The sequence below is a fragment of the Aquila chrysaetos genome, chromosome Z (genome assembly GCF_900496995.4).
Source record: "Aquila chrysaetos chrysaetos chromosome Z, bAquChr1.4, whole genome shotgun sequence".
Taxonomy (NCBI): Eukaryota; Metazoa; Chordata; class Aves; order Accipitriformes; family Accipitridae; genus Aquila; species Aquila chrysaetos.
In genome coordinates, this window is record NC_044030.1 from 66,198,801 (window position 1) to 66,224,922 (window position 26,122).

A 26,122-nucleotide genomic window follows, 5' to 3' on the forward strand; every position below is an offset into this window, starting at 1 on the left:
TGAAAAGACTGCTAGGTGGGCAGAAAACTAGTTCCACTGCTGCGATCAAAGTGTAGAGACTGATGGCTCAACATCTGGCTGGCAGCGGTAACGAGCACATCACTGTGAGGGGTTGATACGAGAGCCCATGTTGAAGTGCAGAGTTCAGCAGCCAGACAGGATAACCTGAAGCACCGACACAGGCCGGCAAGTGACTGACTGGGTCACAGCCCTGCTGGAAAGGACCTGGGGGCTTCAGTGGGCTGCAGGGTGGACAGCAGCCAAACAGTGCACCCTTCGTCATAAATAAAACAAACTATGTGCCAAAGTGACTGTAGCCAGTCGATCAGGGGAATGCATTACTACATTACAGCTAGATTAAGAAAAATAGCTAAATTATTAATTTAGATTTTGTGATTAAAAACTTAATTAGAAATAGTTTGCTCCCAGCAACTGATCAAGCTCCAAGTATAAATGGAACTTATTACTAATATTGTGGTGAGTTGACCCTGGCTGAACACCAGGTGCCCACCAAAGCCATTCTATCACTTCCCCCTCCTAAGCTGGACAGGGGAGAGAAAATATAATGAAAGGATCATGGGTCAAGATAAGGACAGGAGAGATCACTCGCCAATTACTGTCATGGGCAAAACAGACTCAACTTGGGGAAATTAGTTTAATTTATTACCAATCAAATCAGAGTAGGGTAATGAGAAGTAAAACCAAATCTCAGAACACCTTCCCTCCACCCCTCCCTTCTTCCCAGGCACAACTTCACTCCCGGATTCCCTACCTACTCCCCCCAGCGGCACAGGGGGACAGGGAATGAGGGTTTGGTCAGTTCATCACACGTTGTCTCTGCCACTCCTTCCTCCTCAGGGGGAGGACTCCTCACCCTCCCCCTGCTCCAGTGTGGGGTCCCTCCCACAGGAGACAGTCCTCCATGAACTTCTCCAACGTAAGTCCTTCCCACGGGCTGCAGTTCTTCATGAACTGCTCCAGCATGGGTCCCTTCCACAGGCTGTAGTCCTTCAGGCACAGACTGCTCCAGCGTGGTTCCCCCACAGGGTCACAAGTCCTGCCAGAAAACCTGCTCCAGCATGGGCTCCTCTCTCCATGGGTCTGCAGGTCCTGCCAGGACCCTGTTCCAGCGTGGGCTTCCCACGGGGTCACAGCCTCCCTTGGGCATCCACCTGCTCCGGTGTGGGGTCCTCCCCGGGCTGCAGGTGGATATCTGCTCCACCGTGGACTTCCATGGGCTGCGGGGGGACAACCTGCCTCACCATGGTCTTCCCCACGGGCTGCAGGGGAATCTCAGCTCCGGCGCCCGGAGCACCTCCTCCCCCTCCTTCTTCACTGACCTTGGTGTCTTCGGGGTTGTTTCTCTTACATGTTCTCACTCCTCTCTCCAGCTGCCATTTCTGTCTGTCCCAGCAACTTTTTTTCCTTCTTAAATATGTTATCACAGAGGCGCTACCACTATCGCTGATTGGCTCGGCCTTGGCTGGTGGCAGGTCTGTCTTAGAGCCGGCTGGTATTGGCTCTGTTGGACACAGGGGAAGCTTCCAGCAGCTTCTCACAGAAGACACCCCTGTAACCCCCCCTGCTACCAAAACCTGGCCGTGTAAATAAAATGCAATTATTTATCCGGAAAGGTGTTGCATATAATGCCTTCCCCTGTGCGCACAAAATAAATACATTACCATGCAAGTTTTTCTTGCAGGTGTGCATCAGTACTCGTGAGACATGTCAAACTGAAGGCAATGTCTTTACTGTTAAGTGGAGGTGTGATTGTAAACTGTGGGCATAAGCTAGCTTGCTTTATTTTGTACACCACGTATACCATAATATACATGTCAACTCTAGTTTGGCTGAGGTAAATACTTGGTGTACCAGTCTCAAGTATTGTATTGGGACTATGAAACTATTGATACCTGACCTAGGTGGAATAATATATAGCTATATATGCTGTATTCCTAATTCTTAGTTTAGAAGTAGAAAATCTTTATACTTGCTCAGAACTTGGGTTTCTTCACTGGAAAGTAATCAAGGCAATAGGTGCAGACAGTGGTATCTGTGCTGGGGAAATTATCAAGTAATGGTAAAAGACTTTGTGTAAGACATGGAGAAAAAAGCCAATTTCTTCTTGTTATTACAGCAGGCTTCTGAGAATAACAGTGCTCTCAGAAAAGTAATTCTTTGAGAAGTTTCTCACAATGGTGAGCTGTTTATTAAAAGTTCTGAAAACTTTCTGAAGAAATTTTTTCCCCTTTAAATCAGTATCAGTCAGAGATTTCTTTCCTGGGTTGTATGCCATTCTTCCATGACCCAGACAATATTACTAGTGGTTTAGATGATTAAGTTAAAAGTAATGTTTACACCTAAGATTTCATTAGGGCCTGACCTTCAGAGGTTCTAATTATTGACTGTTTCTAAGCACTACAGTGGTTGTTTTAAGTACTCATCACTTACTATTGGCATGAAAACACTGTGAGCAAGAGAAAGACAGAGTTGGGACAGCTGAGGGAATTTATGGTGAATTTTATCCTGTCTTCAGTCGAGAGGTGTATAGTTGTAAATCTTTGACCACTGCTTTTATTTTATTTTATTTTATTATTGGTATTTGGACTCTTACTTCTTCCAAAAGGTAGATAACTTGTAGGGAAGCAGGCATATTGTGGGAAAGAACTTTGTCTAACGCAGAGCACTTCCGTCCCCTATACAGGTATGAGTACATATTTTAGACAGCAGTGTGTTAATCTCATCGTAAAATAGCTTTCTGTTTGCTTTTAAACCCCAAATTATCTAAACCCTAGAAAATTTTTACTGCATTTGTCATTCTTATTCATTTTCTCAATAATGATAGTGAAATATAAATAATATTTATAAGAAACTAGCTTATGGAAAGGAATTAAAAGAGTTATCAAATTAACATTATAGGTATTTTCTTATATGATGGGTATTTTTTTACCTTGATTACAGGTTTCAGAAGAAGGTCTGCATCACAGCACTGAGGATGAAGAGTCTTTCCAGGGAATGGAGCCCTATCTTGTGCGGAGATTATCCTCCCGTAACATCCAGCTTCCGCCCCTGGCTTTCAGGCAGTTAGAACAGGCAGAGTGGGATAAAAAGAATGATACCGAAACTATCCCAAGGCCCACGACTCTTCCACTGAGGATTCCTCCTCTGATTGCCATTACATCTGCTGAGTCCAGTAGGTAAGGTCCAGCAATTCCTTCTTGATTTGACATTTTCAGTGGCAGGTGGAAGACAGCAGATGCTGCTTCTAGGACAGAAGTTTATTTCTTTTCTAAATCCTCTAAATAAGTGAAAAAGAAGAATAAAATATTAATATGTAAATTTGTGGCTGACACTTGATAATACTGCTTGTAAACCTTTTGGTCATGTCCAAATACAAACACTAAACAACATTTTCTCTGAACATTACTAATACTTTATATTCAGAAAGAAGACTTCTGGAGGCTTGAATAACCATTTTTTTTTCTTATTATAATAAAGATAAGAACCTTTTTATACACAGAACATTTTTTATATGATACAGTTGCAAAACAAGTTTCAAGGAATCATGACAGGATTTTGCCTGCTCCTGTATATCTATGTTATTTGTAATGTAAATAGTTGAACATATTTGATTCTAGTAATTTGTATTATAGTTTCTTCATATTACATTTGTGACTTCTTATATCATGCACATTTTCTAGAATAACCTTTCCTCTTCTTAAATGTTTCTGATACCATCCTATTTTCTGTTGCTATTTTCCAAAATGTGAATTGTTTAACATGAAATTGTTCCTTACAATGGTGACGGCAATGCAGCCATTTGGTAACCTGAGAATATATAAGGCAAAGAAAAGATGAACACACTGAGAACTGAAATGCACAATTTAAGAACTTTTGGACATATCTTCAGAGAGAATACTGTATTTGGAACAATGTAGCTGTGAAAAGAATGTAGGACTTGTAGCACATGGGAAAAAAACTTAAGTACTCATTAGGGTGCTATGGCAAAAAAACCATCTAATACTAAGTTTAAATTTAATATCACCTCCCATATCTTATTTCCATGCGGATATCTTTATTTTTGGAATAAGTGAGACCAGTTCTTGAAACATGCTCATAAAAACACTGACTATATCCATAAGAGTATGTAACATTTAGATTGTTTACAAATGTAAATATTATTTGGAGAGATAAGTATAATGTCATTTAGTAAAGTTTTGAAGATAGATTGGTGTCTTGATTTTTTTGTTTTGTATCCGTGTGTCACAGACAGAATCACACACTTCACTCATAAGAAAGAAGTAGCAATATGGTTTTTGATATAAAATAGTGATTTAACAAACTTTGATAGTAAATGCAACAGTTGATCTTGAATGTCTGGGAATGCCTAGGACAACTGCTTTCCTATGCCAGTTGTCGCGAGCCCATTTTTCTGAGAAGTTGGGACTCAGATTTGCTCCATGCTTCCTTAAATAATCAGCGATACTACTTGCCATCCTGCTGACTATGCCAATTTGTTGTGGATGAAGTCACTCACTTCACTCATAAGAGAGAAGTAGCAAAATGTTTGCTGATATAAAACAGTGATTTAAGAAAGTTTGATAGTAAATGCAACAGTGGTTTAACAAGATTCAATGGCAGGGTTCACCTGATATTTACTGCATAGAGGACAGGGTCAGACGAAACTGCCAGGGAGACCCTCCCATTGAGTCATGAGGTTCAGAAAGGATCCCTTTGCATTCTAAAAGCCTTCTCAGAGGGGAGTTCGGGTGCAGCTGGATCCAGACTTAGTCCTAGACTTTGTCTATGGTTTATGTCTAAAGTATTACATGTGCACAATCTACCCTTTATATCACTTAGTGTGGTGAGTTGACCCTGGCTGAACACCAGGTGCCCACCAAAGCCATTCTATCACTTCCCCCTCCTAAGCTGGACAGGGGAGAGAAAATATAATGAAAGGATCATGGGTCAAGATAAGGACAGGAGAGATCACTCGCCAATTACTGTCATGGGCAAAACAGACTCAACTTGGGGAAATTAGTTTAATTTATTACCAATCAAATCAGAGTAGGGTAATGAGAAGTAAAACCAAATCTCAGAACACCTTCCCTCCACCCCTCCCTTCTTCCCAGGCACAACTTCACTCCCGGATTCCCTACCTACTCCCCCCAGCGGCACAGGGGGACAGGGAATGAGGGTTTGGTCAGTTCATCACACGTTGTCTCTGCCACTCCTTCCTCCTCAGGGGGAGGACTCCTCACCCTCCCCCTGCTCCAGTGTGGGGTCCCTCCCACAGGAGACAGTCCTCCATGAACTTCTCCAACGTAAGTCCTTCCCACGGGCTGCAGTTCTTCATGAACTGCTCCAGCATGGGTCCCTTCCACAGGCTGTAGTCCTTCAGGCACAGACTGCTCCAGCGTGGTTCCCCCACAGGGTCACAAGTCCTGCCAGAAAACCTGCTCCAGCATGGGCTCCTCTCTCCATGGGTCTGCAGGTCCTGCCAGGACCCTGTTCCAGCGTGGGCTTCCCACGGGGTCACAGCCTCCCTTGGGCATCCACCTGCTCCGGTGTGGGGTCCTCCCCGGGCTGCAGGTGGATATCTGCTCCACCGTGGACTTCCATGGGCTGCGGGGGGACAACCTGCCTCACCATGGTCTTCCCCACGGGCTGCAGGGGAATCTCAGCTCCGGCGCCCGGAGCACCTCCTCCCCCTCCTTCTTCACTGACCTTGGTGTCTTCGGGGTTGTTTCTCTTACATGTTCTCACTCCTCTCTCCAGCTGCCATTTCTGTCTGTCCCAGCAACTTTTTTTCCTTCTTAAATATGTTATCACAGAGGCGCTACCACTATCGCTGATTGGCTCGGCCTTGGCTGGTGGCAGGTCTGTCTTAGAGCCGGCTGGTATTGGCTCTGTTGGACACAGGGGAAGCTTCCAGCAGCTTCTCACAGAAGACACCCCTGTAACCCCCCCTGCTACCAAAACCTTGCCACACAAAGCCAATACACTTAGCTAAGATTACAAAGTTTCAGTGTGCTTATTCCCAATTCACTTACCAAGTATCTGACATGATAAGGAATCTCTCATCCTCGAGGGGTAACCTTGAGAGGCATCCCTATTCAAGGAGAGACCCTGGCATGAAGCCCGCTGCCATGCAGGAGAGCTCAGCGGGCCCTGGGCTGTCCACTATTAATGGAGTAAAGTAATTGACTCATAGTCATATTTACATACTGACTACAGATATTAATTTCTTCCAAATTTGGCTTGAGTTGGACATTGACCAGCACTGTGGTTAGATGGGCATGTTGCTCAGATTAACCCTTGGCTATTGTGTTGTTATCTGTTGCCCCCAAATCCACACGACCAGAAGACATCCATTATTGTTATCCACTCATGGTTATCACTAGACCAGGGTTACAGGAAATACAGGTTGTGTTGCGGGGGGAGGGCTGGAACACACCATCACACCATCAAGGCTGGAGATAAGATTGGTCTGAGATACAGAAGGAAAGCTAAGTATATGTGGCATGATTACAATTCATATTCCTGGCCTTTCTAGATTTCAGAGTATTTGGCTTTGAAACTTCAATAGTATTTGGTATGTCCCTCGTAAACTGTGTAATACACAGGAGGTACTTTGTGTTTTGTTAGCTTTAGTAATACTGACTGAAAAAAAAGTATGCTCCTGTTGTGGTAGAAGAAGGACAGAAAGCAGAATGAAAAACATTACTTCTGTCCTATGAAAAAGTCTAAGTGATTACAGTTTTCTAGACGCTGCATTATTTTCTAGGCTGGATTCAAATATGCAAGAACTAGACCTTTTGAAGGGTATTCAAATAAATAACAAACCTCAAATATATTGGTTATTATGGATAGCTATCTGCTGTACTTGGAGAATGATTGCTTCTGTGAGAGGCTTCTCTGTGGCTAAGAATCTGTCCTGGGCATAGAGAGGTAACTTTGTATCCTGCCTAAGCCACTCATTGCTGTGGTTGGTAGAATCTGTTTTGAAACTGGACAAACCAAGATTTATCTACAAGTAAGTTTATTTCTGAGAGTGGCAGGGGAAAAGCAGATCTACAGATTGTTGAATGGAGCTGCCAGGCTGTTTAAACAAACAAACAAACCAAAACTGAACACAAGAGCAGAAGCAATTATAATTTTGATGTTTCTTTGTAATATAAAATCTTAAGCCTTTATGATTCTTTCTTAGCTAAAGACCAATTATGCTGCTACAGGAAGAATATTGTTCAGGAAATTAAACTTCGCTAGATGTTTAGTGCCATTTTTCAGTTCTTAGCTCTCTCAAGCAGCTATGCATTTCCTGTTTACATGCTTGCAATGCCAGCCAAACAGCTGGAGAAAGCTATCCTTTTATCCAGCTTCTTGTCTGCATGCAAGCGCAGAAACTTCATAGAATGGTTTGGGTTGGAAGGGTCCTTAAAGGTCACCTAGTTCCACCCCCCTTGCCATGGACAGGGACACCTTCCTCTAGACCAGGCTGCTCAAAGCCCCATCCAACCTGGCCTTGGACACTTCCAGGGTTGGGGCGTCCACAGCCTTTCTGGGCAACCTGTTCCAGTGCCTCACCACCCTCGGAGTGAAGAACTTCTTCCTTACATCTAATCTAAATCTACCCTCTTTCAGTTTAAAGCCATTGCCCCTTGTCCTTTCACTACATGCCCTTGTAAAAAGTACCCCTGGCTTTCTTGTAGGCCTCCTTCAGGTACTGGAAGGATGCTCTAAGTTTGCCCCAGAGCCTTCTTTCCTCCAGGCTGAACAACCCCAACTCTCTCAGCCTTTCCTCATAGGACAGGGGTTCCAGCCCCTTGATCATCTTTGTGACCCTCCTCTGGACTTGCTCTAACAGGTCCATGTCCTTCTGATGTTGGGCGCCCCGGAGCTGAACACAGTACTCCAGGTGGGGTCTCATGAGAGCAGAATCACCTCTGTCAACCTGCTGGTGACACTTCTTCTGATGCAGCCCAGGATACAGTTGGCTTTCTGGGCTGCAAACGCACATCGTTGGGTCATGTTGAGCTTCTTGTCAACCAACAACCCCAGTCCTTCTCCGCAGGGCTGCTCTCAATCCACTCATTGTCCAGCCTCTATTTGGGATTTCCCTAACCCCTGTGCAGAACCATGATGTTCGCACAGGCCCACCTCTCAAGACTGTCAAGGTCCCTCTGGATGGCATCCCTTCCCCACAGCGTGTCGACCGCACCACGCAGCTTGGTGTCGTTAGCGAACTTGCTGAGGGTGCACTCAACCCCACTGCCCATTTCGCCGACAAAGATGTTAAACAGTGCCAGTCCCAATACTGACCCTTGAGGGACACCACTCATCACCGGTCTCCACTTGGACATTGAGACATTGACCGCAACTCTTTGGGTGTGACCATCCAGTCAATTCCTTAGGGGACCTATTATGTCTGTGGAAATACAGCTTACATCCATTGCCTTTGAATGTATGGAAATGGGCAGCTGAGAAAAGGAAACCAAAGTGTAGGTGGGAGACAGGGGGATTTTGTGTCTTCAGTGGGTAGATGAAGGTAGAAGAGCATTTGGGTCATAGAAACTCATTACAAGGCAGAAGAATTTCACCACTGAAAACACCTTAAATTACAAGCATCTTATGTTGTGATTTAAATACCTGGAATGTGCAAAACTAAAAAGAGTGACAGTGGATGTAGTTTTAAAAATAAAATATGCATTCTATTCCTAAACATGCACATGCACACGTGCACACACACACACTCCCTTTTTCACTCCCCTTTCCTCTCTCTTTTTATCTTTATGATGTCTCAGGATTGTTTCTGGCTTTATGTTAGCTTTGTAGAGAAATGAGCTACACTACTTCATACAAAGCTGCTCTTTTTTTAAAAAAATGAGAAAGTAAATATTCAGTAATGTTTTTCTAAATCTTTCACACTTTGTAAACTCTCACTCTTCTGACTCTAAGGAGACATCACAGTGTCTTGTCATTCCTTTCATCCTTCTGATTTTTTTCTATGCATACAGAGAGCCAAAGTCTGTTTTTTTTTCACCTAGGTTAAACTGAGACAATAATAATGAACATTGTTAAGATGAAGGATTTATGTCTTATATTGAAGTTTCACATGTAAAATTGCTAACGTGAGCTATAAAAACAAGTGCTTGCAAATTGATAGACCGAGCCTGCAGCTGGTAGCAACAGTTACATTTATGAAATGTAACAATTGCCAGACCTTCTATGGGGAGGATTAGAAACAAGCAGGCAATTGCTTTTGATATTTCCCTTCTTCCTTTATTTTTATTTTTTTTTAGTAAACAATATATTTTGCCAGTATATACAGAATATTAAATGTGATATTTTACTGTAAGCTAGGATAGCTAGGATATTTGGAGTGTGCATGTGACCACATGCTTTAAATTTTGCCAGTTTTCCTCGAATAACTGTAACTAAGTTTACCAACAGTTTTGATGCAGGTAACAGCTGTGATGACATTTAAGATGGGAAGCATAGATAGGAAGGGATGGACAGCAGAATACTTTTGCTTTTGCCAAAGCAGCTGGTATTAAAAGGGTGGGAGACTATTATACATGGGAACTTATTTGTTTAAGCAGACTTAAAGTATTTGGTCTTACCGCCTTTATAATAACTATTTCAAAGAAGGTTTACTATCCTCTGTATTTGTTTTGCGCAATAGCCGCAGCTCCCGCCCTGATTCAGTACTCGAGCAAATATTTTTATCATGATAGTAAGTGTGGTATCGTAAATTTCCCTTCTTCCTTCAAACATTTGGATGTGATTTAGGACAGGTGGTCAAATCTGTATGTACTGATGGTATTGATTTGTCCAAAGATTCACGAAATATGGAAGTCTCTTCAGTCACCTTTCTTATGGAAACTATCTCTTTGCATTGTTTAACTCAGAAGAGGTGGGACAGGAGAAGGTAGGATAGGATATAGACATTCTTGAGCTGGCTAGACCAGCATTTGTTGGACACTATGAAGTGGAATGGCACATATACATACCCCACTCTCAGTGGTAGGGATCCAAGGTGTCAGAGGCTGATGTAGTCATTTATTTTCCTGTTGAAGGATAGCTTTTTCAGTGGCAAAGGAGCAAACTATCCCAGCTATTGCTGTGACTCTTCTGTCTTCTTAATACATGTGACTGACATAATGTGATGGGAAATGTCATGTTCATTGGATGTAAGCTCCAGAAATGTAAGAGTACATCATGTACCTGAAGACTTCATTAAAAGGGTTATTTGAAAGCAAAAAGCTATTTTGGACTTGAGATGTGGTTAGAAAGGCTTTCGGTACAAAGATACATAAAATAATTTTTTGTGTTTCATTTTGTTATCTGTAATTCAGTACATATAGTGTCTCTTCTTACTATTTAGCCTATTTTTTGCTCAAACATCATTTGGGAGAGATTATTATAATTGTACAACATAAGATCTATTTTAAATTGCTTTCATGTTGCTTATGTACAACTGAAAGTGTGTATATTAGTGTGTTTATGAAACTCTAGGGAGCTACAGGAATGACTTACACGGTAGTTAATTTCTGAAGTATCTTTTTTGCAATGTTGCTTCTGTCCTAATTTATCAGTTTTTCCTTAAGTTAAAAGTTCTGTGGATTAGATAGGCACTGCAATTCTTAAAAACTTCTGTGTTTTATTATCCATTAAAGAAGCCATCAAAGCTCTCTATTGGAAATCAGATAAAAACTTGATTTAAAATTATCCCCAGTTTTTCTTTCTGTCCTTTAATATCTGGTTTTGAAAGGAAATATTAGAGAATTGTTATTAGCATCTCTAATGTAAGTTTGATACTATGGCAATACAGACTGAGAGTCCTGATTTCAAACTAAATGTGTAAAAATGTCTGCCACTTCCTCGCTCATTGTCTTCCCCCTGTCAGAGTAATACCTCAAAGACTAGATTTTGCCTTCTGTAGCCAGGGCAAGAAAAGCTTTTTGAAATGTTAAACAACTGAAATGTGTGACTCCTGAGCCATATTTTTGCAGTTATTTACTTACTGTACCAGCAAAGTATTTTTACAACAACAGCTAGAATTCTAAATTTTGGTTATTGTTTTAAGGAACTGAATGTCAGAGAGAGATGATGAAAGCAAGGATATTGGACCTCAGCAGAGTAACATGTACTAAAAATAAAGGCTGGGGAAAAGCTGCTCTTTGGATTTATTTATTTGCAACTCAGTAGGGTCGTGTATATAGTGAAAATGAGTGGGAACTGTGCTTTACATAGTACTGAAAGAGAAAAGAAAAAGAAAATTTGCTATTTCATCTCTTTTTTTAAGTCAGAATTGTGACCCTGGGCCTGCCAAGCTGTAACTCTTCTCAGGAAGCTTCTCACAGTTCTAGGCTGTTTTCAACAGCAGCTGTGCTCCCCGACTCACCTGCCAGTTAAGAATAATGAACTGCACAATAATTCTTAGCACTTTTATTTCACATGTCTTTATTTTGAAAGCATTGTAAACATGAGCAAATTCTCGTGTTACCTTTGGGAGACCAGTTAGTGAGCGAGTAGTGTTATTTTCATTTTATGCATAAGAAAACTTGCATGGAAAGGGGTAGTGCAACTTGCCAAGGCTACAGAACAAACCAGTAATCAAACTATGAAGAAAATTCAAGAGGTTTTGGCTCCTAGTTTTTTGTCTAGCCTATACTACCTGTCAGAAAGCTGAAGAAGGATCTTGGGGGAAAAAAGATGCCTCAAGCTTATCTCAACCTTTAAAAATAAACTTAGTATGTCAAAGAGAATTTTACTGACCGGGTCTGAGAAGGATTTTAGCTGTTATTAGTAGCAGTTAAACATGTAACTGTTGTTATGCATCTGGACTCACTCACATTGAACCTATATTTCTATCATACTGACTCATCAAACAATATCTGACAGCAGTATCTATTACAAAGAAAATCATATTTTAATTAGTGAGGACACCAAAACTGAGTCAGCATTTAAGCTCAGATCTATCAGTCAGAAAAATCAGTGGGAATTTGTGAGGTTAAGAGGACATTAGAAGCCTTAATGTTTTGTGGCATCCAAGCCCTGGCTTTTAAGGGTCTTCTGTTCTGGTGACCACTGTCAACAATTTCTGTGTTGCTATATGTATTCTGGAATATTTTTGAAGAACAACTTAAAAATAATTCTGTTGGTCAAGACCTACATTGACTAGGTGCTGAAGAGAGGTAAGGAAGCTGTGAAAGTGGCAGGTCCCATATCAGAATACTTGCATAATAGTAATTCTTAATACCTGTGGAAGACTTCAGATCTCACACTTATCTACGAAGAAAAGGATTATTTTAACTTATGCCTAGCATTAAGTGGATGATTTAGAACTGATGCACAGGTAGACAATGAAGGACAGCAGGTATTGTGTCCAGTCCAGCATTAACCATTCTGAAATCCTTTTTAAATATCAGAATTTTGATTAAATGCTACTGTTTTATTCAGCAGTGGCAAAGTTTCTAACTCTTGAATAATAAAAGTGACCTTTTTGCCCTTTTAAATTATTATTTATAAAGCATAGACTGGAAACAGACATTACTGTAAGCTGTGGATGAATAGTGTATGTGTGCCTGTATTTTCTAGTCTAAGAAAAAAATGTACAACTACTATTTAAAATAGGCATCTTGAAATAGTTACTTTTAATCAATAGATATATCTGAAAAAAATCTAAAACATGATATAACCCTCTTTGCAGATTTATATAATTAGCAGGTAAAGTTTGAGATAAACTTTTTAAAAGTCAGGTAACAGCAGATAGCAGTCTGAGCTCGGGTTATTTTTTGCCTTTGCTGAACATTATATGATTACTGTCATGCCATTCCTCCAGCTTGCCAAGGCCCTTTGAATGGCAGCCCTCTGGTGTATCAGGTGCTCCCACCGTTATGGTGTCATCTGCAAGCTTGCTGAGGGTGCATTACATCTTACTGTTGAAGGTGTTAATCAGTCTTGGCTCCAGTATTAACTCCCGAGACTCCATTCTTATCTAGCTGCTGCTTAGATTTGGAACCACTTGCCTGCTACCTTTTGAGCCTGATGGTCCAACCAGTTTATTGTCTGCCTTGTAGTCCAATCATCTAATGCCTATCTTTCCTGCTTGGCTACAAGGTTTCAGTGAAAGTCTGTCAAAAACCTTGCTGCTGATGCTCTTGTCTTTCACAGAGCCGAGAATTTCTTCATGAAAGGGAATCGGGTTCATCACATATAATTTACCCTTGCTAAATTTATGCTGAGTGTTCCCAAACTCTTCTTGACATTCATATGCTTACAAATGACTTCCAAGAGACCTTGCACAATAACCTTCCCAGGATCTTAGATGAGGCTGGAGCAGCCTGTAGTTCCCCAGGCCTTCTCCCCCTCCATTTTAAAGATGTTCTTACCATCAGATCTTCTCAGGCCATTGGGCAGCTCTGCTGATCACCACAACTTTTCAAACATGGTAAATAGAACATGGTCTCACAATCACATTGACCAGCTTTGTCAGCTCTGTTGGATGCATCCCACATGGTCCCAGGAACTTGAACATGACTGATTTACTTAAGCAGAACCTAACTTGATCTTTCCCTACAGTGGGTGGTACCTCCTACTCCCCCAAAATTTCCTTCTGGCCAAGATGCCCTAGGAGGCCTGAGAGCAGACATTGGCAGTAAAATAGGGCAGAGAAGGGTTTGAGTACTTCATCCTTTTCCATGTCCTTCATCACTTGGTTGCTTACTCCATTCAGTGGCAGGCCCACATTTTCCTTTTTGTTCTTTTTGCCTCTGATGCACCTTTTTGTTGCCGTTCATCTCTATTGCCAGGTTCATCTCAAGCTGAGCTTTGAGTTTACTGATGCCATTCCTGGGAAGCAAGGTGATACTTCCGTACTCCTCCCTGGGAATGTGTTTCTTGTTCCACCTCCTGTACTTCTGCTCTTTGCATTTCATCTCTAATGGAAGTTGCCTGTTCATCTGATCTAGTGTCCTACTATTACTTCTAAGCCCTTAGTCACAGTTTATCCAGTGTACTACAGGAAAATGAGTCACTGGCTGATTATGTAGGATTTTTATGATAAAATATTATTTTAATTTTCAATTATTATTACATTCCTGTATGCATTCCTTAAAAAGCAGGGATTTCTTAATGCGATTACACTCTGTTCTCTGGTTTTGCATTCATGTAATTTGGTGCTGCTGTTTTAAACAGAGTAGGAGAGACTGTTTTCTTGCTTCATAGCTGATTTGATTGTAGGTATAAAGATACTGGTCATTTGCTAAGTGATCTCTTTAAATTATTTCTCTGGATGATTCTTCCTAGTCTGTGGCTCATTTTTCTGCTTTGATGATTATTGGTGCCAAGATCTACAGCTACAATGGCTCATCCTGCAAGGGAAACCTCAAAAAGTAAAAGACTGCTTATAATTATAATTGTTTAAAGCTACAGTGAGGTAGGGGAAGGGTGGGAATTCATTAAGATCAGCATTACTTTCTGTACCATAAGTGGAGGAGGTATTATGTTAATAGTTTTTAAAAGATTCATGCTTTTCAGGTATTTTCTTTTTTTGAGCAGTTAACCAGTAAAACAGTTATTTTGTTAAAATATTTCTTTGGGCAATCAGCCAAACACAAGCCCACGCACTATTGAAAATTTTGTGAAATTGAAAATGGTGATTCACTATTGAAAATGCAGTGTGAAAAGAAATGCATAACAAAATAATCTCTTAATATATACTTTTTCACTAAGTCATATTCATGTCAATTTAAAGATGACAAAAGAAATCAGAAAGCTTATCCAATTAGAGGAATATATAGTGTCTTCCTTGAGAGGAATTTTTCACACTGGAAATTGTCACTTTAGATTAGCTTCACTATTGAAGATGTCTTAGGCTCTTTCTGATTTGCATTTCAATCATCCCTACAGCAGCAGCTTATAAATACAAACAAGAAACTTACTGGACTTTCACAGGCACATAAAGCTGTGCGTGAATCCAGCCCTTAGGACAATTCCATCCAAGCTGTCTTGGTTTGGAAGGACATGGTGAACCATTGAAGGAGAGCGCAGAGCAGCTCAAAGACACCTCGCGTGGTTGTGTGCAGAATTGTGCCTAAAATTTGAGCAGCCAATGCATACCTGGGAGAGATAATCAAAGTAGAAATATATTAATTCTGAGCATTTATGTGACCCATCTTTCTAGAGGTCTGTGTGCACAGTCACTGTTGTGTCATCTCTGATGATTACAGGCTCTATTTTTTCTCATGCATTTCTTTCTCTAAACAGCAGAAGCGACAACATGGTACACAGGCAAAGGATCTGGGCTAGGTAGTGAATCAAGCTGTTGTCAACACTCCTTACCTCTCTTACTTCAGTACAATCCTGTGTGGAGACAAGCATCCGATCACATAACCTGACAATTAGTACACACAATTAATAATAAATTGGATGCTATAACCTTATGCTATTTATAACTTAAAACATACCTGGCTAAGGAAATCCTCTGAGAAGAAAATTGATGGATTTTAGGATGTTACTTGGGAAGGTCTGCCTTGGTAAGCATATCAGCTATGCCCATCCCATTATTTCTTTTGTCAGGTACCTACTTATGGCCAGTACCAGTTACAGGATGTTGGCTAGAAAGACTCTTATTCTGGCTATGCATGGCCATTCTCTCATAAAATTGACTGTAACAGTTCCTCTTTTCTAGACCATTGTAATCTGTTCATAAAATGCATTCCTTCAACTTGATTCTGCAGAATTTTTATCCATGTTCAGATCATTAATAACCATAACTCTAATAAAGTTACATTTGTATATAAGCATATGCATAGTATGATTGGGTGAGTACAGATTTAAAATTGCAAATTTAATTTATATCTTTTGAACAGTTTTCCAGCAACATTTCACATTACTAGCGAATGATGCAGTTAATGCAGATTCCAAATCTCACTTTGGAATTTGAACATTTAACACCTTTAAGGGTTGCTGTTGAAATAGTTTACAATATCACATCCAAATATATAAAGAGTATTTTAGATAGTGGTGATAAGGCATTTTCATGTGCAGGATTACACAGTATTAGAATAGAAAGAACATTTTATAATGCAACACTTCTATCAAAATGGTGTTTCATTATATGATATAATTTTTTGTTGAATATTTAGAGAAAAAAATTATTTGGTATTCTTACAAATGAAACTTATTTTTTCACTCTGGAGTAATTTTTTTAATTTGAAAAATATAGTCTCTTATTAAATAGAAAGCTTAAATGCAGAAAGTAAGATTTGAATTTATTGAGGTGATGCTTTGAGTCCCATTAAAAAATTTAAGAGGAAAATTCATAGAACAGACAATGAATAATATTCCAGATTGGAACACAGGGGAATAAATGGGATTTTCTGGAAACAGGAGGAAGTTGATTTCTCCACAGATGTAATCAAAATGATACTTTGAAATTAATAACCATAGAAAGCGATTTCCACATACATATTTTACATTAGGTGTACTCTCTGAGAACAGCTGGTTAAGTACTCATCAATTATAAGTTCAGTCATCTACTGACTTTCTGTTTCTAGTCTAAGCCTCCAAACTTTCTTCTAATTCTCTGAAACATCCTAGCTATAATTTTCCCTTTCACTTCAGTCGAAGGCTTGACATTAGTTCTCTGAAAAGTAAACAGATCAGATCATCTTGGGACTTAAATATACCATAATTTTTGCTTTCCTTAAAATGGTTTTCTTTAAAAGAGGTATCTATAAAATGGAGATGAAGAGAAAGGACTTCAAAATTATCTTGCAAAAATATACAGGCAGATAATTTTTAGTTCTTATTACAGCAAAGAAAATAGACAATACAAGCCATGAAAGGCTGTTACTCTGGTTTTACCTCTTTCCCAGCAGTGAACCAATTCTATGAGATGTTTTTCATAGGTCTGTTGCTTGAACTTCTGAGTACAGAGTAAAAAAGTGGGCCTTATCAGAGGATCTACTCCTTGTGATGGAGTAAGATCTGGTTGACTGCTATTACTTTCAACAAAATAAATTTCCGTGCAATCTCACATAATGGCTGTGTAATGGTCTCATTCTGTTCTCTCTTGCAACATCCCTTCTCAACTATAATTCTCTTTAATTCAAAACTCTGGTCTTTCTTCTGGTACAGGTGACAGGGTGAGTAAATGCAACAGTTTGAGGATGAGAACTGTGTGAATAGGTGGCTGCAGAATCTCACAGGCTGCAATTAAAAGTTTCATTATGACAGTCTATGGCTTTATCAGGTCTAACATGTTAGCCATATCTGCATGTTCCTAACAGAAAATAAATGTATGTTGATAAGATAATTTTTGATAGCTATGTATGATCTGAAATCCCTTGAACATGCAAAAATTGAGACTTTTCAGTGAAGACAATTTCGTAGTGTGTATTTTCAGCTGCTGTTATCTGATTTTATACTTGAACAATTGGATTTTTATGACTTTGGAAAGCTTGAGAGTTGTGTCTTTCTCTGACTGCAACCTTGCTGCAATATTTCCTTCCTTAGTTTCCTTCTCTTACTCTGTTTTGGGTCATATCTCCTTCCTCCTCCAGATGTTTATAGCTTTTTGATGCTTATAGGTGTTTATTATAATCTCTATCACTAAAACATCTGTTAATCATACATATTCTGCTTTTCTTTGTCTGCCACAATGTAAGTAAGTTCGCTTTCGTGTTCTGTATCATTTTTGTAACTATTCCTCATCTTTGGCGGAAGACCTGAATTCAATGTGTTTTGAGAATATTGAGTAGACTGTATCGAGTAACTTATACAATGTATCAAGGAACTTATACAATATTCAGCAGCGTGGTTTCCATGCCATTTTATGACAATGAAATTACAGAAACTTTTGTGCAATTCTGGAGAAAGAATTGTCAGATTTTTCTTGGGTAACATAAATGCAGGTATGAATAGCTTTTTTTTGGTATATGCGGAGAGAACTACATCAAGATATTCAATAATCAGTAGTAAAACTTGATGTCATTCCAGTAATTTTCCTCAGTCAAAGGTCTAATCTGATTTTATAGTTACAAAAGTAAAATGTATGAAATAATCCTTAGCCCTAGATGTTTCTTTAGAGATGCTTCATTTATTATGTATGCATGAATCAGTAGCAATTGCTCCTCTTCATCAAATGTGAATATTGCTTTTTGATTCACAGATTAATTGATATAAATTTGGTCAATAACTATGCTTTTGTCATCTTTATGTTTGATACTAAAATTTCTTGATGTAGATGTAGAGATGGTGGCAAAATCCTGATTAATTAAATGGCAACAGGATGTGTCCTACACAGAGGTACTAAAAGCTGTGTGAGAGATTAATGTAAAGTCATCAGTAGTCTGGGGTTTCCTCTGGATACCATTCTGTAAATTTAGCCTTAACTGAAAACAGAGAAAACAAAGATCTTTAGATTTTCTCTCTTAAGTATAAATGACATGCTAGCTTAAAGTAAACAACAATTACTTAAAAACTTATGGAATTATGATATTTTTATTGTAGCAGAGGAGGTAATCACAAAAAAAAAAAAAAAAGTAGTACGTGTAGAAAAAGTATTTAAAATCCCAGCATTAAGATAATAACATAAAATAAGCAGTGTTGAATACTCTGGTAGTTTAAAAATCTTTAAGCTCTTCCTTAACATGCTTGTATTTCAGATGATTGTCATTGATTTCCTGGATAAAGCAGAGGCTAGATGTACTCTGTCATAGTTTTTTAGAGAAGAGTTGCACAAAATAAAGTAGGAGGTGCTAACCTGAAAAGCAGCTGCATCATTGCAGATGAATATACTCTAGAGTTAGATTTCTTTCAACACTGGTTAGTACTGAATTTGTATTAGAAGCTTTTCTGTGGTTCTGATCATGTTACCTCTCAGGATTTTTCTACTTGCCAAATGTCTTACTGAGTAATGTAATGATGGCTGTTGCACTTTTGGGGATCTCCGTTACCATTGTGAATAGAACACAAGCATCTTGAATCCCAGTTCGAAAGTAAGTGGCATTTCAATTACAGGCCGAGTTGAAGATCCATTATGCCATTGATGCTCTTGGAAATACATGCTCGCCCTTACACAATACTTGCTGACAGATGTGAAATCTACAATTTCTGAGAAAGGTGAGAAATTGCTAGGACTTGTTAGATGTAAGAGTTTTCCCTAGATTTGTGGACAGTCACTTCAATATTGGGTTATTTTGTCTATCTTTGATACAACTTGATTTTGGAAAAAAACCCAAGCAACTGTTAAAAATATTAGTGGAGGTCTACCACAGACCAAGTAAAGGTGAACAACAGACCTTCTTGACCTGTGATAAAAAAAATCCAGAAAAGTAAACACTAACCTTTTCAAGATATTTTAAGAGGATTGAGTGGGGGTAACCCAAGATAATCAGGATAGTAAGGTCAGAAAACATGGATTTCAAAGCTAATTGAAATACAGTTGTAGATTTTGGAATTTTCTAACATTTGAGGTTTCTGCTTTTTTGCTTGAATATGTTCCTGTCCTGGTTTCAGCTGGGATAGAGTTAACTGTCTTCCTAGTAGCTGGTACGGTGCTATGTTTTGAGTTCAGTATGAGAAGAATGTTGATAACACTGATGTTTTCAGTTGTTGCTAAGTAGTGTTTAGACAAATGTCAAGGATTTTTCAGCTTCTCATGCCCAGCCAGCAAGAAAGCTGGAGGGGCACAAGAAGTTGGCACAGGACACAGGCAGGGCAGCTGACCCAAACTGGCCAACAGGGTATTCCATATCATATGACGCCACATCTAGTATAGGAACTGGGAAGTGGGGGCGGGGAATCGCCGCTCGGGGACTAGCTGGGTGTCGGTCGGCGGGTGGTGAGCAATTGCACTGCGCATCATTTGTACATTCCAATCCTTTCTTTATTGCTGTTGTCATTTTATTAGTGTTATCATTATCACTATTAGTTTCTTCTTTTCTGTTCTGTTAAACCGTTCTTATCTCAACCCATGGGTTTTGCTTCTTTTTCCCAATTTTCTCCCCCATCCCACTGGGTGGGGGGGAGTGAGTGAGCAGCTGTGTGGTGCTTAGTTGCTGGCTTGGGTTAAACCACGACAGTTCCACTGGCAGCTAGGTAGCTAAGAATGATTGAAGTCAGAGAGATCCAAGCTTAAAACTTTTTAATTTGAATTTAGACCTTTGAAAAGCTGCACTCCAATTGACAATACAACATTTTTTTTTCAATCTCAGAGTGCCAGCATAGTCAGCAAAAAAAATTTGCAGAGCCTTTCTAGAATGCTTCTAATGACCCCGATGATAGCGTGGAATAACAGAAGTTATATTCATGGTAGCCCAGTAATACAGCAATAGCAATTGCTACTCTCTTTTGCACCAATTCATGAGATGCTATTAGCATCACAATGAGAGGAATTGTTTTGCGTGCTCTCTTTTGGCTTTGAATCCTATTTAGAAATCCAATAATAAAAAATCTTTTGTTGATCATCAGTGTGATTCCAGAAGGTAGGACTGGCAGCTTTAACACAAGGAATTCAGTAAGTGTTATCTGATTTGTTTAATTATAAATTAAAATAACTTTTAAAAATACAGATAGCTTAGGTTATTAGAAAAATCCCCTATATTCCATAAAAAATTTCAAAGATATTTGGAAAAATGTCACTCTGCAAAACACAGAAAATTAAATTTATAAGCCAAGATTAATTGTGGTAAGCGTTTTGCCAAGGAGCACTGTAAAGACAAGCAAAGAAATCTCATCAAAAAGCTATGCCACCAGTTTTCCACATTGTGTCAAGGCTAATAAAATGTGCATAAAGTATTACTGAAGTAACACAGAGTACCAAGGAACTGTGATGAGAATAAGTAAATGATGCTGTTGAAATTTTTTAAATTACCATCATTCCTGTCTTGTATAGCATTTTCCATAGCAAATATCAAGACCTGTATGATGCTTAATAGCTACACAGTTACTTAAACATAAACATATCTATTATTTGATGCACTTAACTAAGGATTAAGAGGGCATATCACAACCTATTGAAGAATGCAAAAAGCTGTGGAAAAGGTAGCATGGATAAAACAAAACAAAGCAGGTATATTGTTGCTGCCAGTAGAGTGGTGTGAGAGTGTGAACTAAGAATATGAACTTCACTTAGAGGATATACTTGGATTTTTTTTTCTCTTGATGATTTAATCTGAAACTGCCCAACACTTTCTATTTATGACAGCAGTTACTGTCAGCCATTATTTCAGTAATTAAAGCAGTAAGTGGATTATGATTTCTTACCCAGTACTGTATCTCAGTCAGAGAATTCATAAGTATTGAGCTACTGGTGGTGGGTTTTTATTCAGCATTAAGTGAATATTAGCTATCTATCATGAATAAGATCTAAACCAGATTATTTCATTGCCTGAGTGATCAGTGGCACTCAAAGTCCTGATTCCCTGAAGTATGAGCTGTTTGCTCATTTGCAGAACCTGAGGACATAACTTAGTGCTCCATATTTTATGACACCTAGCAGACTGTAAGAAAACAAACCTGTATTTCATTTATTCTGTAGGTAGATACTGCAATATCCATGTCTTCCCACAAGCATGTAGATTACACAAGTTTTTGGGAAACTATTCATGACCAACTTTATGTGTATGGAAAGCTGCTGCATTGTTCGTGAACACCCTCATGATACTGAATATATGAACACTTCTTCCTTTGAAGGTTCACTGTCAAAAAAACATCGAGACTCACAACCTCCAAACCATCAGTAACAAAAATGCAAAGATATAATCTTACAAGTATTGCCTATTAATCCTGAGATTTTAATCACATTCTAACTATAGTGGCTAGGCACTGATATTTTCCAGTATCTCTGTCCCCATGTTAACCCCTTTTCAAGTACAAATTTAATATGTCATGATTGCACTGGACCATGTTAGTACAAGCAGCATGTAGTCACACTCCTCTAAAAGAGGTCATAATTTCTAAGTCTACTATTCTTGCCTCTGTAAGGCTCTGTTGATGAGTTAGAGGGGAAGCAGGGCAACAGTGTTTCAGTGAATGCTGACCCCAGTGAGAGACACAGCTGGGAATGGTTTCAGAGCTTCTCCTCTTTGTGATTGCTGCCTTGGGTAGTCACAATCTGGCTAGCATCCCTATAGGGTTTATAAACCCTGAAAATATCAAGGAGAAGCTCAGCTTCTGGGTTTTTTTTGTTTTGTTTTGTTTTGTTTTGTTTTGTTTTGTTTTGTTTTTTAAGGACTGAAAAGTAGTTTTTAATCATTTAATCTTTCTCTATTTCTCTCTATGTGAAAATACCGGTGAGAGGAAAGAAAGAGTTGAAGAGAACTATATGGGTGCTAGCTGAAGTGATAAGATAGGATCAAAGCATTCCACCATTTTTGTAAAATAAGTAACTTGAAAAACATGGTATTTTACTGTGCAAACAGTTGTCTATGAGATCTTTCACATTTGTCTCTGGAGGGCAGTACTCTTCTTATGCAAGTGATTCATTTGACAAATGTGAAAGAATTTTCAGCCAATGAATTTCATATGTTCAGAGCATTACTAAAACTGATATATTATACAGCCTTCAGGCAAATATTGCAATTCAAATAATGTTCACTCATAGCTCAAATGTGAGCTGAACAATCCAAGTTTCAATGAAGACAGCAGAAAAACCTCCTAGTGGTTCTAGCTGGAGGACTATCAAACCAAAATGAGCTAAGCTTAGTAAATAAAGCCATTAATATCACCAGGATATTTTCAGCAAGTATGAGATGCAGAAGTAACAAGTGACAATTTTGATAAATAACACTTTAAAACTTTTTTTGTATCTCAAGTTAATATCCTTCAATAAAGGCCTTTATTTTGCAGAGTTACAGATGGGAAATTCAATTGGCAATATTCACTCACTTACCTGCATTAATGAATGCTACTTTCCCCTCTATCCTTCATTTAAAAAATAAGTAATCCACTGACAAGTAAAATTACATTTTACTATTCAAACTGTTAATATTTTTAATTCACCAAAAGCAAGTAATTAAGAAACTTTTTACTAAAAAAATAATTTAAGATAATTTACATCTATAAGATTTAATTGTTTAAAAATCATTTATTGAAAAAATGACTGATACTGATTCCTAACTTTCTAATTAAAAAATATGTAGTTTCTGCTATGTTAGAAATTTTGACACTTTAATTAGTTTCAATGCATTATATTTTTAAATTTTGGTCTGTGTCTGACAAAGTTAAGATTAGGTACATGTTAATTAAGCTGTCCAGTAACTGAAATATATTATACAGGAGAAAGTAATTTTCTTTCGAATGCTGTTTCCAAGAAGGAAATAAATTCTATTATTCATTCGAACAATGGTGGATAGATCTACTGCTTTACTTAAAAAAAAATTTTAAAATTCCAGACATATTTTTAGGAGGCTTTGAGAGTAATTAACTGAAATCTATTGCCATGAATCTTTCCATTCATTTGCCCTTCTTACTACCTGGGAACAGTCAACTGAAATACCCATATTGCTCTTCCTGCAAAGTGACTATTTTAAAGCTTGTTTTAAAAACATTTTTACTTTTGCTCTCTATCTTGCTTGATAAAGTTGGAGAAAGCTGTTAAAGCTTGTGTGAGAGTTTGAAGGAATTAAGGGAATGTAGACAGAAAAATATCTACTTAAAAAAGAGTTATTTCAAGGTTAGCCCTACCAAAAATATGGGTTCAGTTGAATTAGTGGAATACCTAACAGCCCTTTTTGTCTCTAAGAGAACTTAAATAGCAGAAATATTTCAGATGTGAGGGGGGGTCAATAATCCAAATGCTTGTTAGAAATTATGAAAATAATTAAGACAATGAGTAGCAAGCTTCAGATATGGTTTGAGTAATATGAAGGAGCCAAAGAATTATATTGCCCAGTTTTGAATAAACACCTTATCCAGCTTTATCCAAAAGCACAATCTTTACCAATTAGAATTTGAATGATCTTGAATTTTCCAACACCTTTTTCAAGACATTGGTTAAAATTTGAAATCATGCAAAAACTCACCTGCCTTGGAGTTTGATTAAGCACTCCAGCTCTTTTTTTTTTTTTTCCTTTGGAATTTTTTCCTAGTGTTTGTTAATACAGTATGGTCTTATGCATTTTCACTGAGAACTGAGTGAAACTAGATTTGAGTGAGGTTTGCTTTTAACTTGTAGGCTTTGTTGTTTGTAGAAGTCAGAGTAAAATTAAGAAGGTTTAATGCTGTGCAAGTCTTATAGGAATGAAATGCTTCTAAACCCCTGCAAACTGAAGTCATTATGTTTCACACAAGTGTACCCTTAATAAAATATCTTGGATGCCAACCACGTTCCTCTGCTTGAAGTGAGCAGATCAGTAATTCAACTGATAGAGTGGGAAAGAAACTGGAGAAGTACCTTTATCTTTCAACCTTGTTCAAAATGGGCTAGATTCTCACTTTGTGATTTTTCCAGATCAATGGGTGATGTGTAGTTCTATTATTCTGGAAAGAAAGTTTGAATCAAGGTAGCACCATCCCCTATTGCTACAAAAGGAAGAAACTCCACAAAGCCTCTCTTGGGGCTTATGCTTCATTTAATCTGCTGCTGTGGTAACAGTGGAGAAGAGAAGGTAGTGGGAAGAGCACTAACTGTGCTAAATCCCCCCTCTCTTGCTCCTGTTCTATCCAACTGGGAAAGTAATAGCTGTTGCTGTTGTTTCCTCCTCCAGCTGCAAATCAAGGCAGTCAAGGGAATGTTTTTAAGATCTGCCTCCTTTTACATTTGGTAATTATATAGAACTAGTGAGAATCTAGCTTGTGATTTTTAGTGTGCTTGTGAAATAGACTGAGCCTTTGCTCGTTGCGCCAAGTGGGAGGTTACATGACATTGTGATCTTAGTGGGTGCAAAATCCTTTCGCCTCAGTCAGCTCAGCTTTTCATCAGTAGAGCTCTGCATCAGCCTGGGGGTGTCAAAGCCCAGGCTTTAGCTGTGTCTGTCCATGTACCTGCAGTATCAAACACATGGTTCTTACACACTTGACAGATTTTAAATTACCTGGGTAAAAGGAGAGGGTTGGCTTTGTGTGTCAGGATTTTTCTCTTTGTGGCTAGGTTGTGATTAATATATTCCACAGGACTGAACTTAGTGCTTTAAAATACAGAGCAAGAATACAATCTATACAGAAAGACTATGCTTTTGTAACTGAAATTTTAGTAAGTTCAAAGAAACATCCTTCTACCATACATACTTTCTGTAAGAAACAGAAACTGTGTGCTTACAAGGAACTGCTAACTTTGGGTTTGTATTCAGATTTTGAAAATCATGTAGTAGTCTGTATTGTAGTAAATACTTAAATCAATATGACTTCTATTTTACTTTATACTATAAATTAATCTGGTATTTATACCATACCTATTCTAAGAAAAGTAGACCTTTGAATCAATTGTAACTGAACACAGGGAAAGTTAAAGAACACTCAAAAATATCATCTGTAGGGTAATAAATTAAGCATTTTAATTACACTTATGTATAGAAGGCATGAGATTAGATAGCTGATTAGATTACAGTGTTGAGGTTTTTTCAAAACTGGAAAGTGTTACTCCTCACTAAAAAAACTATATAAAAAATAAGACCACATGGAGCTACCTGCAGGAATATTTTTCTGCAAACTGGAAAAGCAGCCTTCCTAATAGGCGATAAGCGTCAAACCTGCATAATTATACAGTTCTAGATTAATCTCCCTTTTATCATGTTAATAGTAATTTTAGTAAAATTAAATTATGGAGTCATTCTATAATTTACAAAAGGCATTCAACAAAAAAGGCTATTGATTGTTACTTTCTCTCTGCAATTGGATTTCAGCATATATATTGAAACAGATACAGTGCTCTTACTGTAACTGTCCCTTTGTTTGCAATGGTAAAGAAGTTCATGATTAATGTGAATACCTTCTACAAGTAGATTATGTGGGACTTATATGGGTATGTTCTTGTAATATTTTCTTTTTCTATGATTTGTAGTTCTACATCTAACACCATATTCTACATTTAATCAGACCTCTACTTTTTAAAGCACTTAATTTTTTCCTCTTTAATAATTCATGTTTTCAGTTGGTTTATAGAATGATG

General features: G+C 38.4%; 1 protein-coding gene across 1 annotated transcript in view; it reads left to right on the forward strand.

The window, feature by feature from the left end:
* Nucleotides 1–26,122, forward strand: part of PDE4D (phosphodiesterase 4D) — a 659,227-nt gene that overhangs the window by 201,728 nt on the left and 431,377 nt on the right. The window contains exon 3 of the mRNA XM_030004269.2: nucleotides 2,962–3,197. Within this exon, the coding sequence (XP_029860129.1) occupies nucleotides 2,962–3,197 (236 nt within the window). The remainder of the gene's footprint in view (nucleotides 1–2,961; nucleotides 3,198–26,122) is intronic.